Raw genomic sequence first — 14034 nt, forward strand, 5'->3', positions numbered from 1 at the left:
GAAGTGGTGGAGGCTACCTCGCTAAATATATTTAAGTCATGGGTAGACAGGGGAATTAAGGATTATGCGGAGAAAGCGGGAAAGTGGAACTGATCCAGTTCAGATCAGCCATGATCTTATTGAATGGCTGGGCAGGCTTGAAGGGCTAGATGGCCTACTCCTGCTCCTATTTCTTATGTTCTTACCAAGCATAACTTGGGTAAAGCAAAGATTAGCCTTAAGGACCAGGAGTACATGTTCAGAATACGTACACAATCTCCTCCCTGCTAATTCAGAGCTCCAGATATAACAACTTGGAATTGTTGTGTTCTGTACTGCCCAGATTCACGAATGATGCCTAGAAAATCGGGTAATTGTTTCATGCCTCAACACCACTCTGCTTATTCAAACTTATGTCTGAACTCTTCAAGCCCAGTTGGTCTGTAGCTCAGGTTTCTCACTAGAGACAGTTTTACTCTTTCTGTGCTATTAAGTAAATTAATCTTTGGCTGGATTTCTCTTGAGTAATTTGGGAACTTCAGGGTAGGATTTGAGGTGTTGCATATCATGGTGTTGATGTACTCCATTATATGCCATATGGCTGTTGATTTGAATTTCAGAATCATTGATGCATACTTAACAATTGTGGGCCTAAATAATAGTTTGTAGATTGGACATGTAAGGTTATTGTCACAATATCACCATACCATGGTATTGGTTTATCAACACCGTCATCTTTCAGAAGTTGATGGTAAATTTAATTATGTAATTTTTTTTGAGCCGTTTCTATTGCAATTACCAAAATGCAGGTGAGTCTATTTTCGTGAAAGAGGAGTCAGCCTAGGATTCCTTGCGTGTCTACTTGTGACTCAGGATGGCATTGACATAAGTTAAATGATTTGATATTCTGCTGTACTCTTTTGAGTCATATGCATGGGCAAAACAAAACTGAGGTTTTGCTAAATTCAGTTATTACTGATTCTGATTTCTGTTACTTGTATGTACCTAGCTGAACATGACTAATGTCTGCCTTTGGCTGCCACTTTTATTTGGGAGAGGAGAAGGCGTCTGCTGGAAGTTATTGCTTCAGCATATTTATCATTGATACTTTCAATAAGAATCATTGTGGTTAGGGAGAGGAAGTTTTTAAAAATTGTGGAATGTTTTTACTTGTTTTCACAAAGTCACTTGCAAAGGTTTTGGTGTAGGGAGTAAGTATAATTCTATTTGAGCAAGTTGGTTAATCCTGGTTCAGTAAGCTGAGGACAGATCTTGTTTTGTTGTAAACTGACCATTGCCAACCTTAGGCAGCACTTGGGTTTTTACTACAACAAATAGGATTCTTTGTTTCTGATTTTATTATTGTACATATACTCAGATACAGTGAAAAGTATTGTTTCCTACGCACAACACAGGTAAAACATATCATTCGTAAGCAGGAAAGAAACTGCTCTTGAATCTGTTGGTATGTGTTTCCAGACTTTTGTATCTTTTTCCTGATGGAAGAAGGTGAAAGAGAATATACCTGGGATGCATGGGGTCCTTGATTGCTAGTTACTTTCCCAAGGCAGCAGGAAGTATACAGTGAGTCACTGGATGAGAGGCTGGTTTGCGGATAGACTGGGCTACATTCACGTCCCTTTGTAGTTCTTGCTCAAACTTGTGTGGTATTTCTAAGTAGCTCTGAAAGTGCACCAATATTTTCAGTGCTGCCTGCTGTAATTGTAGAAGCAGAGTTGTAAATTTAGTCTTAAAATTCAACTTTAAATGGCCTGACATTTGTGAGGAAAAGTCTTTTAATTTTGTTTTAAAAACCTTGCAAAATTGAATCTTTATAGATTAGTTTTGAATGTTGCAGATGTCAATTCTGTACCCAAGTCAAACTTGATGATGGATTGGAAATTAGCCTTTGAAGTCCCTCACTGGAGGGTGAGTGATTGTCAAAGTTTTCAACTGTACACATTTTATTCTGTCATATGAATGTATTATCCATGATGGAGTACTTTGAAGGCAATAAATTGTCAAATTCAGTGTTACTAGACCTCTGAGGTTGGTGAATCTTAAAACTATATTCATTTGTACTGTGAAAATCACCCAGCAGTTCAGGTGTAGATTTTGCATTGTATCTGGAAGAACATTTCAAATTTTATAGCAATAGACTTTGGCTCAAATGGTTATAGTCACCTCTGGCATGAGAGCAGTTTGATGTGATGAATTAAGGACATTACAGAAGGTGTAAATGGTTTACCTAAACTTCCTAAAGTATATAGGTTGAGGATTTTTTATAGTCATTAGTATGATAATAAGGCTTAATGGCAACAACTGAGTTGTCTCTTCTGCTCTCTCCATTGTGGGTAACATTCACCGCCGGGAAAAAGAAAATGTTTCAGAAATGTGACACCTGCTTTCTGTTTGGTCTGTGTATTGTCACTGAAATAATTTTTGCAAATTGTACATTTTATGCCATAATATTTTAAAAAAAATGCAGGCATTTGCACAAGTGTAGCACCCCTTGAACTTGGTGTGATATAGACATCCATGTGTAGATTTGATTATATACAATGACCTACACTTGATGACTATCTAGTGACAATTATCCTTTGGCTAAAGAGGGATCTTTTAGGCGGCACCCACCTTTCCCCATTTGACTGTTGTCTGGCAACATTATCACTCAACATGAAGTAATTTTCTACATTTATAAACCCAGCTCTACCTCTTTTCCTCCCATGATGTCAATTTGCTTGTCTAACATCCGGTTTTGGCTGAATGGCAATTTATTCTGGCTAAACATTGGGAAAGCCAAAGTTTAAAGTCTTTTGCTTCTATTGCACTCTGTACCCATACAACTAATCCTGTGACCATTCTGGCCTCTCTCTCTCTCTCTCTCTCTCTCTCTGGTTGACCAGACTGCTTGCAGCCTTGGCGTACTTTTTGATCCCAAGTTGCAATTTCAATCCTGTGTTCAGTTGTGGGTAGGTGTTCCCCAGTTGTCCAGGACCCACTTCAGAATCCCCTCTCTAAACCTTCTAAACCCCCTCTCCATCTTTAAGACTCTTTAACATGTGCCAGTTGGGCCAAGCTGTCCTTTGGCTACGCATCCATTTTCCCCGTATGCTTCTATGAAGCCCATGGAGCATTTTTTCTGTGATAAGGATGCTATACAACAACAGCTATATTTTTAAGTCTGTGCTGTTGAGCTCCGCTGACTTAATGATTATTGCAGCTAATTCTGATAGGAGACTTCCTCCCAAATGAATTAGTTTTCCACTGCTTTCAGTTGAGTAATTGTATACAGCATGTGATAAAGAACTCATTAATTTACTTTTTCTTTTTGAGAAATATGAAATGCTCAGCAGTTTTGCATTACAATGTTAAAACACTTGCCATGTGACTTTTCTCTCAGCAGCAGCATTGGGCTTTAGGCTCTCTTTCTCTTGCGTGCAAAGTCATTATAACTGACGCAATTGAAATTAGTGTTCTGAAGGAACAACTGTAACCGATTATTATAGTGCTTTTCTAAGACATCATTCTCTGAGCCAAATAATTGTGGGTTTATTTGGGAGAGAGCAAGAGTGGATGAGGATGTTTTCTTGTCTCGGTAATCTCACAGTAAAACATCCTCTGAGAAAACATGATCTCAATACAGTTCAATTCTATATTAAGTTTGTAGGGAGCATACGCCAATTCCAAACAAGCATCTTAAACAAAGTCAATTACATAGGTATAAGGGGAGAACTGGCTAAGGTTGATTTGGAAAAATAAATTAAAAACTAACAATAAATAAATAGTGGGAAACATTTAAAGAGACAACCAACAAAATGCGTTCCATTAAAAAAAACACTCAAACGCAGCAAAAAAAATCCATTTGTACCTATCACAAGATGTTAAAGATAGTATTGGATTTAAAGAAGAAACTTATAATGTTGCAAAGAATAGTAGTAACCTGAGGATGAGAACGTACGAACAAAGAAATATATGAATTAAGAGCAGAAGTAGGCCCATCGAATCTGCTGCGCCATTTGATAAGGCCATGGCTGATTTGATTGTGGCCTCAGCTCTCTTTTTCCTGTCTATCTCATATAATACGGTTGTAAAGTTTTTCAGCACAGAAAGAGGCCCTTCGGCCCATTGTGCCCATGCCAGCCATCAAGCACCATTTTAACTGCAAACATTTGACTCTCCTGTCAATCAAGAGTCTATCTAACTCTGCCTTAAAAAAATTCAATGACTCAACTGTTCTCTGAGGAAGAGAATTCCATAGACAAAAGACTCAAAGAAAATAAATCTAATCGCCATCTTAAATGTGGCTCCCCTTTTTAAATTGTATCCCTTAGTTTTAGTCTGCCTGACAAGGGGGAAACATTTCTCAGCAGCTACCCTGTCAAGGCCCCTTGGGCCTAATTGTTAGCAAACTTTTCATTCTTCTAAACTCAAATGGATACATTCCCAACCTTTCCTCATAATACAATCCTCTCATCCCAGGAATCAGTCAAGTGAACCTTCTCTGAACTGCTAATGTACAGGTACCGGACCCCATATTAGGGAAGCTCAGAGCAGGATTTGGGAATTTTTATGGATTTTTGGTCCTAGGCCTAGCACATCCTAACAATACGTAAATTAAATTTTAAAAAAATTCAAATTGATGCCCAGAGCACCAGCTTCGAATGTAGCCAGTTTTTGGATTTTGGAACATCCAAAAGGGGTCATGTAATTATATCCTGCCTTAAGTAAGGAGACCAAAGTGTGCACAATATTCTAAATGTAGTTTTACCAAACCCTTCTGCAATTGTTGTAAACTTCCCTACTTTTATATTTCATTCATTCCCTTGAAGTAAATGACAAGCAAACAAACAAAAAGTTGATAATGTAGAATATGAGAGTAAACTAGTCAAGAATATCCAAAAGGTTGTAGATTGAACATAATTCCAGATTCCCACAACCCTCTGAATAGAAAAGTTTTTTTCCTCATTTCTCCTCAATCTCCTGCTCCATACCTAAAACTGTGTCCCTTTGTGATTGATCCTCAACCAAAGGGAACAGCTGCTCCCTTCTTTTTCTGTCTATATCCCTCATAATTTTATACATCTCAATCATGTCTCTCCTTAGCCTTCTCTGCTCATAAGAAAATAGTCCAAGCCTGTTCAATCTCTCTTTATAGCTTCAGCCCAGGCAACATCCTGGTGAACCTCCTCTGTACCCCCTTGAGTGCTAACATATCTTTCTTGTAGTGAGGTGACCTTGAACTACACACACTACTCCAGCTGTGGCTTAACCAACACTCTGTGCAACTCCAACATTACCTCCTTGCTCTTGTACTCGACACCACGACTGATGAAAGCAAGTGTCCCATATACTTTCTCAACTATCTTATGTGCTTTGCCGACTTCAGGGATCTGTGAACCATTACTCCAAGATCCCCCTGCTCCTCTGAGTGTCTGGCCATTCATTAAATACTCCCTTGTCTTGTTTCTTCTTCCAAATTGTATCATGTCACACTTATCAAGGTTAAATACCATCTGCCACTGCTCTGCCCATTTGGCCAACCCATCTATATCTTCCCGTAACCATCACCTTCACTATTAACCACCCTACTAATCTTGGTGTCATTTGCAAACCTGCTTACCATTCCCTCCCCCACCCACCCCACACACCTACACACATATTTTTATCTATATTGTTTACGTATGTAATAAACAGTAAGGGTCTCAGTACTGATTCTTGTGGTGCACTGCTGGACACTGGTATCCAGTCACTCGGACAGCCTTGGACCACTACCCTTTGTGTTCTATTTGATTCATTTTGCCAAGTTTCCTTGAATTCCACGTGCTTTAACCTTTTCAGTCTCCCATATGGGACTTTTCCAAAAGCTTTGCTAAAATCCATATAAACTACATCAACTGAACTTCCCTCATCCACACACTTGATCACATGTTTGAAAAATTCTAACAAATTTGTTAGGCATGACCTCCCTCTGACAGAGCCGTGCTGAGTTTACTGATATCTGCTGGTTCAGCAATTGAGAAACTATCCTTCATCACCAGATCACTAATATATAGAACATTATTAGCTGCAACTGTGATTTTTACCCTAACAATTCAGGTCAGGAGAAGTTGTGTTCAGATGTGATGCTCTGTCATTGAGTTGTCCATTGGTATTCTGTGCGTAGGGTGGAACATAAGAACATAAGAAATAGGAGCAGGAGTAGGCCATCCAGCCCTTCGAGCCTGCCCCGCCATTCAATAAGATCATGGCTGATCTGTCGCTGCTCAGTTCCACTTTCCCGCCCTCTCCCCATAACCCTTAATCCCCTCTCCTATCAAAAACCCATCAACCCGCGTCTTAAAAATATTTAGCGAGGCAGCCTCCACCACTTCAACGGGCAGAGAATTCCAGAGATTCACCACCCTTTGAATGAAGAAGTTCCTCCTCAACTCCATTCTAAACCGCCCCCCTTTTATCTTGAGGCTGTGCCCCCTAGTCCTATGCTCTTTTTTGAGCAGGAAGAGTCTTTCCACCTCTATCCTATCCATCCCATTCATCATCTTATACGTCTCAGTGAGATCTCCTCTCATTCTTCTAAACTCTAATGAGTACAAGCCCAGTTTATTCAGCCTCTCCTCATAGCTCAACCCCCTCAACTCCGGTATCAGCCTAGTAAACCTCCTCTGCACTCCCTCCAAGGCCAAAATATCTTTGCGCAGGTGCGGCGCCCAAAAATGCACACAGTACTCCAGTTGCGGCCTCACCAATGCCCTATACAGCTGCAGCAAGACCTCCCTCCTTTATATTCAATCCCCCTCGCTATGAAGGCCAGCATCCCATTCGCCTTCCTGACCACCTGCTGCACCTGCAAGCTGGGTTTTTGCGACTCATGCACAAGGACCCCGAGGTCCCTCTGCACCGTCGCCTGCTGCAGTTTTTCGCCCCGTAAGTAATAGTCATTCCTACCATTCTTCCTACCAAAGTGGACCACCTCACACTTGCCAACATTAAATTCCATTTGCCATTTCCTGGCCCATTCGCCCAGCCTATCTAGATCCTTCTGCAGACTCTCCACACCCTCCGTACAATTTGCCGTTCCCCCAATCTTGGTGTCATCAGCAAATTTCGACACTCTACACTCGGTTCCCTCCTCCAGATCATCTATATAAACGGTAAAAAGCTGAGGCCCCAGCACCGACCCCTGGGGCACTCCACTAGTCACCATCCGCCAATCCGAATAGCACCCGTTGACCCCCACTCTCTGCCTCCTATTTGACAACCAATCCTCTATCCACGCTAACACCCTACCCCCAACTCCATGTCCCTCGACCTTCTGCAATAACCTCTTGTGAGGCACTTTGTCAAACGCCTTCTGAAAATCTAGAAAGACCACATCCACCGGCTCTCCTCTATCCACCGCCCTAGACACATCCTCATAGAACTCCAGTAAATTTGTCAGACACGACTTCCCTTTAATGAAACCGTGCTGCGTCTGCTCTATCAAGCAATTCCCTTCAAGATGCCTTGCAATTTCCTCCTTAATGACAGATTCTAACATTTTACCTACCACAGACGTTAAACTAACCGGCCTATAATTCCCCGCCTTTTGCCTGGCACCCTTCTTAAACAACGGCGTAACATTAGCCGTTTTCCAATCATCCGGCACTTCCCCGGAATCCAGCGACGTTTGGAAAATAACCACCAAGGCATCCACTATCACCTCCGCCATTTCTTTCAGAACCCTCGGATGCATTCCATCCGGTCCTGGGGACTTGTCCACAATCAGCCCCTCCAGTCTGTCGAGCACCGCCTTTCTAGTAACAGTAATGTCATTAAGACCCTCCAGTCCTACCACCTTTCTATCGCTAACACCCGGCAAATTATTCACGTCCTCCTCCGTGAAGACAGAAACAAAAAAGTTATTCAATACCTTAGCCATATCCCCATCCCCTACCACTAGGTCCCCTTTCTCATCCTCTAAAGGACCAACATTCACCCTAGCCAGCCTCTTCCTTTTTATATATTTATAAAAACTCTTGCTATCCTTTTTTATATTAAGCGCTAGCCCAGCTTCATAGTTTCTCCAACTCTTCCTTATCAACTTCTTTGTCAATCTTTGTTGACATTTAAACCTCTCCCAATCCTCTTCTCGCCCACTACTCTTAGCTACTCTAAATTCCTCCGCTTTTAGTTTAACACTTTCCTTCACCTCCTTTGTTATCCACGGCTTATTACCTCTCCTCCTACTATCCTTTTTGACCATCGGAATAAATTTCCGTTGAGCACCAAGAAAGATCTCCTTAAAGATCCTCCACTGCTCCTCAACAGACCCTCCCTCCAATGCGCTTTCCCAGTCCACATTCGCCAATTCTTGTCTCATCCTACCGTATTTCCCTCTATTCAAACAAAGGACGCGTGTCTGGGAACCCACTTTCTCCTCCTCCATCTGCACCAGAAACTCCACCATACAATGATCACTCTCCCCAAGAGGATCCTTCACCACAAGGTCCCTAATAATACCCGCTTCATTACATAGCACCAGATCCAAGATAGCTCGCTCCCTCGTCGGCTCCAACACACACTGTTCGAGGAAACTATCCCGGCAGCATTCCATGAACTCTTCCTCGAGCCCCTCACGTCCAACATGGGTCGACCAATCAATATGCAGATTGAAATCCCCCATAACTACGACCGTCCCATTCCTGCACGCCGCACTTATTTGCGCGTTAACAGCCCGCCCCATCTCCAGATCATTATTCGGGGGCCTATAGACGACACCCACCAGTGTCTTCCTCCCTTTGCTGTTCCTAATCTCCACCCACAACGATTCCACCCTCTGCTCCTTGGCTCCAATATCATCCCTTGCTACCACCGTGATGCTATCCTTAATCAGTAGAGCTGCTACGCCCCCCCCCCCCTTTCCCTCCTGTCTATCCTTCCTAAACACTTGATAGCCCTGTACATTCAGCTCCCAGTCCCTGTCACCCTACAGCAACGTCTCTGTAATGGCCACCAGATCGTATCCATTTGTGTCGATCTGCGCCATCAGCTCATCCACTTTATTCCGAATGCTTCGTGCATTCAGATAAAGTGCTTTCATCCCAGCCTTCACCTGGACCCTATTTGCCGCAACGCCACCAACTATACTCACGCCCCCTACTCCCTCTATTATTGGGACATCCTCGGCCTCTTCCCTTACATGTACACTCTCCTTAACTTTAGACCTCGTAAAGTCACCTACCCTCACACCCCCCCCCCCCCCAATTAGTTTAAAGCCCTGTCTACAGTCCTCTTTACTCGATTCGCCAGCACTCTGGTCCCAGCACGGTTCAGACCAACCCCATCCCTCCCGAACAGGTCCCACCTACCCCAATACTGGTGCCAATGCCCCATAAATTCAAACCCATTCCTCCCACACCAATCCCTGAGCCACCCATTCACTTCCTTAATCCTGTCAACCCTACGCCCATCTGCACACGGTTCAGGCAGTAGCCCAGAGATGACCACCTTGTCGGTTCTACTTTTTAATTCCATTCCAAGCTTTTCATACTCCCTCCCCAGATCCTCAGTCTGCATTTTGCTTACGTCGCCGGCACCCACATGTACCACAACGACTGGATTCTCACCCTCCCACTCCAGGTTCCTCTGCAGCCCAGCTGCGACATCCCGTACCCGAGCACCAGGCAGACAACACACCCTTCTGTGCACTTTGTCATTGTGACAAAGGACAGTGTCATTACCCTTCACCCCACCATCCCCAATAACTACTACGTTCCTTTTCCCTTTCTCTTTGCCTATGTCCTGCTGCATCACTGTACCGTGTGCAGCTTGTTCACCAACTTCACCTGCCTCGTTCTCGTCCAACTTGGAAGCAAGAACCTCAAACCTGTAATGCAGATTAAGAGGCTGAGGCCTCCGCTCCTCACCCCCCTTCCTCTTCCCAGTAGCCCCCTCTTGTCCCTGACCCTTAGAGTTAGCCAGTCAAGGGGGGGTGGATGTCACTTGCACCCCATTGACAATGGCACCCTCTCTCCCCTTGATGACCCTCAGTGTCTGTAGCTCAGAGGCCAGCTCATTTACCCTGAGCTGGAGCTCCTCCAGCAACCTGCACTTACTGCAGACATGGTCACTGGGATGAACCCTAGGGTCCACCAGTTCCCACATCATACAGAAACCACACATCACATGCCCCTCCATTATTCACTGTAGTAGTTTTGAAAAAATTTTTTTTTTTTGTTTTTCAAACGAACTCACCTGACCTTTTTTCCTTCCAGCCCTTTTTGATATTAAGCCCTAATAGCTCACTGTGCTTCCCACTCACTCCGCTGCCTGCTCAGACGCTGCCCGCTGTCTACACCAGGCCTCCTTTTAAACCTGGCGCTGATTTAAATCTGATGGCCCACAACTGCCTGCTAACCACTCCCTCAGAATTCTTAAAGCAGTAAATACAATAAATAAATGCTTTAAACGGTTCTACAAAGAACAAAGTGCTTTAAACTTATTTTAAACAGGTTTTTAACAGGTAAAATCTTAGCTCTCTCTCTGCTCCTTCACTCGTCTGCTCCAGCAAACAATGGAAGGCTTCACCTTGTGAAGAGCGAAAAGGAGGCTGTTAATACCTGTATATTCCTGCAAGAATCTGTACTAGCGGAGAGAAAGAATATTGGCTATGTATGTTATTCCCATTTGTAGTTAAGAACGTTTGTCCTATATTATTGGGATCAGAGGGATCCAATTTTTCGTTCAGAATTTTTTTTTCTGGTGCTGGTCTGATCTGTGATTGGAATTTTCCCCAAATATTAATGTTAGGTTGATTGGCCATGCTATGAAATTGCCCCTTTAGTGTCCTGGGATGCATACATTAGAGGTATTAGTGGGTATAATATGTTGGGATATGGGGGTAGGGCCTGCGTCGTATTGTGTTTGGTGCAGACTCGATGGGCTGAAGGGCCTCTTTCTGCACTGTAGGGTTTCTATGATCTTTCTATGGTTAAATTCCTTCATTTTAAGTATGAAAGCAGAAATTATATTTTGAGGACAAAACCTATTGTCAGTTATCAATAGATTATTATTTTTTGATAAGTTTTGATGATCAGATTCTTATTTGGGCATTTAATTTTCATTTTGATACTGAAATTCTCTCCAATGGATGATACCTAGTTTGATCACTGCCTTCCTCCTGCCAGTAGAGCCAGGGTTGTGAGATGATGGCAGTTATTGCTATATTTTTGTAATAGATGGCTTGGTGTTCTAATTGAATGAAAACTCTTACTTGCTACATTAAATTTTTCCCCTTTTTTTTTCATTAATAGCTTATTTTGGAAAGGTTCAGTTCTGGAATGCACTGACCTCTGTTGATACAAAATGGTACTGCAATCAAATATTTTTACCTCAGTGGTCTCAGTATCGCAATACCACAGACCAATACAGAGTTTTTAAGTTTTATTAATGTCACAAGTAGGCACATTAACACTGTGGTGAAGTTAACGTGAAAATCCCCTAGTCGCCACACTGCCTGTTTGGGTACACCAAGAGAGAATTTAGCATGGCCAATTAACCTAACCAGCGCATCTTTCGGACTGTGGGAGGAATCCAGAGCACCTGGAGGAAACCAATGCAGACATGGGAAGAATGTGCAGACCCCACAGACAGTGACCCAAGTCAAAAATTGAACCCAGAGCCTGGCACTGTGAGGCAGCTGTGTCACTATGTCACCCACCTCACTTCCTTCATACATTTGGATATTATTTGAATATTAGTACAGAATATAGGGCTAATGGAAGGACTCTTAGTAGTGTCGACAAGCAGAGAGATCTCGGTGTACATGTGCATAGATCCCTGAAAGTTGGCACCGAGGTTGATAAGGTTGTTAAGAAGGCGTTCGGTGTGTTAGCTTTTATTGGTAGAGGGATTGAATTTCAGAGCTGTGAGGTCATGTTGCAACTGTACAAAACTCTAGTGCGGCCGCACTTGGAGTATTGCGTACAGTTCTGGTCGCTGCAGTATAAGAAAGATGTGGAGGCATTGGAAAGGGTGCAGAGGAGGTTTACCAAGATGTTGCCTGGTATGGTGGGAAGGTCTTATGAGGAAAGGCTGAGGGACTTGAGGTTATTTTCGTTAGAAAGAAGAAGGTTAAAAGGTGATATTGAGGCATACAAGATCAGAGGGTTAGATATGGTGGATAGTGAGAGCCTTTTTCCTCGGATGGTGTTGACTAACACGAGGGGATGTAGCTTTAAATTGAGGGGTGGTAATTATAGGACGGTTGTCAGAAGTAGGTTCTTTACTCAGAGGGTAGTAAGGGCGTGGAATGCCCTGCCTGCAGCAGTTATGGACTCGCCAACTTTAAGGGTGTTCAAATGGTCAGTGGATAGGCATATGGATAACATTGGAATAGTTTAAGTTAGAGGGCCATTAGATTGGTTCCACTGGTCGGCGCAACATCGAGGGCCTATACTGCACTGTAATGTTCTATTGCTTAAGGCATTTTTTTTTCTCTCTGCTCTCTTTTGGATTACAGTAAAGCAGAGAGGTCCTCTGATTAACCAATTTGACACTAGTTCTGACATTAGTTTGAATCCTCAAGTTTATTAGCTTTCAATTCCCAATTGCTTAAACATTGTTCCAACATTATTTAAAGCTGTCTGTACTTTTAGAGACTTCTTGTGAAGCCTGTAAAGTCCCTGGGCTTGTGATCCCTAAGATTGTTTCAAGGGTATTTAATTAAGATGATCCATTTTTGTATTTGAGAGGGAAATTCCTCAAAACACAAACCTTATTGAATTAGTTTTAAAACTAATTCAATATGATCTACAATATCTGCTGATTTTCAAATAAATCTGATTAAAACTACTAAAATTGCACCAACAATGATTTCTAGTAATGGCATGATCGTCATCTTGCAAGTTTCCCTCCAATTAAGATTTAATGGATGCTGGTTGAACAATGTCATTATTTGTTTAAACTGAAAACCATTTCACAGCTAAACAATTGCCTCATTAATTCTTTGCAGATAAGCATTGTTAATTGGTCTGGGAGTTCACTTTCTAAAAAAAACTCTTCTAATCCAAGTCCAAAAAACAACATTTGCAAGCTTAAAAAGTGCAATTGAGGCGGAGTGAAGACTGGGCAGGACAAGAGTGCGAGCACGTGCATAGTACAGATTTTTGGTAAGCATAGTACAGATAACTGAACACCTCATATACCCAACAATGTCCAGCAACAAGACGTTGACCAACAAAGGGAAGAACGATGCATCCTGCTCTAACCCTACTCCCAAGCAGGTATGAAGTGTGAAATCACACTGCTTTGGCTAAGACAGCCTGGATGGGTTGAGGAATTATTTTAGTATTGTCTTTTTTGATCATGTTCATTGTTAATGCAGTGCAGGGATAAAGCAGTGTTGATCCAAACTTTTCTGAGTAGGTGAAAAGGTTTTTCTACTGAGCTCCTTGACTGCTTGTGATTTATGACAATGTTGTTTTTGTCCCCAGAATCCATTTTAATTGCTGCTTTAGACTTCTGGATAGCATTTTAGTCTTGGTATATTCATAGCATAAATAGGACACTGAGTTTTAAAGAGTTCTGTTCTGTTAGTCCAGGAAAATATTTCGGTCTGAACATTTATTGTCATAGCATTATTAGGATTTCCTTAATGTATGTTTCAAAACACATTAACTGTTCCAATTGAAACATAACTTCAATGGTTTTAAAATTTTTGTAACTTATGTTGTAATTTAAATTTATCCATCTGTTTCGATGTGTGTTCAAAAGGTGGTGAATTATTAATGGCCCTGAAAATACTTTTATCTAGTTATATGTCTCTATCCTAGTTCTCTTTATTTTATTCTATTTTAAATTTTCTATTCTAAATTTAGCTTTAGTCAACAATTCCTCTTTACATTTGCTATTTATGGCCGCACAGATTTTCCATGAACATAATGCAAAACAGGAGAAGGAGCAGAATTTTTTTTTGTTTTGCTGTATGGGTCTGTACCAGGCAGAACATTGGCTTGTATTCATGCCACTGTGCCAGGCTGCAGTTGCTCCTGAACATCCATGTTCTGTTTTGTT

At 42.1% G+C, this 14034-nt stretch overlaps 1 protein-coding gene across 9 annotated transcripts in view; it reads left to right on the forward strand.

Moving 5' to 3' along the window:
* The window catches only part of LOC145355469 (putative adenosylhomocysteinase 3), a 95158-nt gene that overhangs the window by 34322 nt on the left and 46802 nt on the right, over window positions 1-14034 (forward strand). For 2 of the 9 annotated variants that reach the window (XM_080207618.1, XM_080207619.1), the window contains exon 1: window positions 13110-13244. The exons of the other annotated variants lie outside the window; for them this stretch is intronic. In XM_080207618.1, coding sequence (XP_080063744.1) covers window positions 13173-13244 — 72 coding nt within the window. In that variant the 5' untranslated portion in view covers window positions 13110-13172. Of the gene's footprint in view, window positions 1-13109; window positions 13245-14034 lie in introns of those variants that run through there. 9 annotated transcript variants of the gene reach the window in all.

The sequence above is a fragment of the Carcharhinus amblyrhynchos genome, chromosome 19, assembly GCF_965287045.1.
Source record: "Carcharhinus amblyrhynchos chromosome 19, sCarAmb.v2.hapA, whole genome shotgun sequence".
Lineage (NCBI taxonomy): Eukaryota > Metazoa > Chordata > Chondrichthyes > Carcharhiniformes > Carcharhinidae > Carcharhinus > Carcharhinus amblyrhynchos.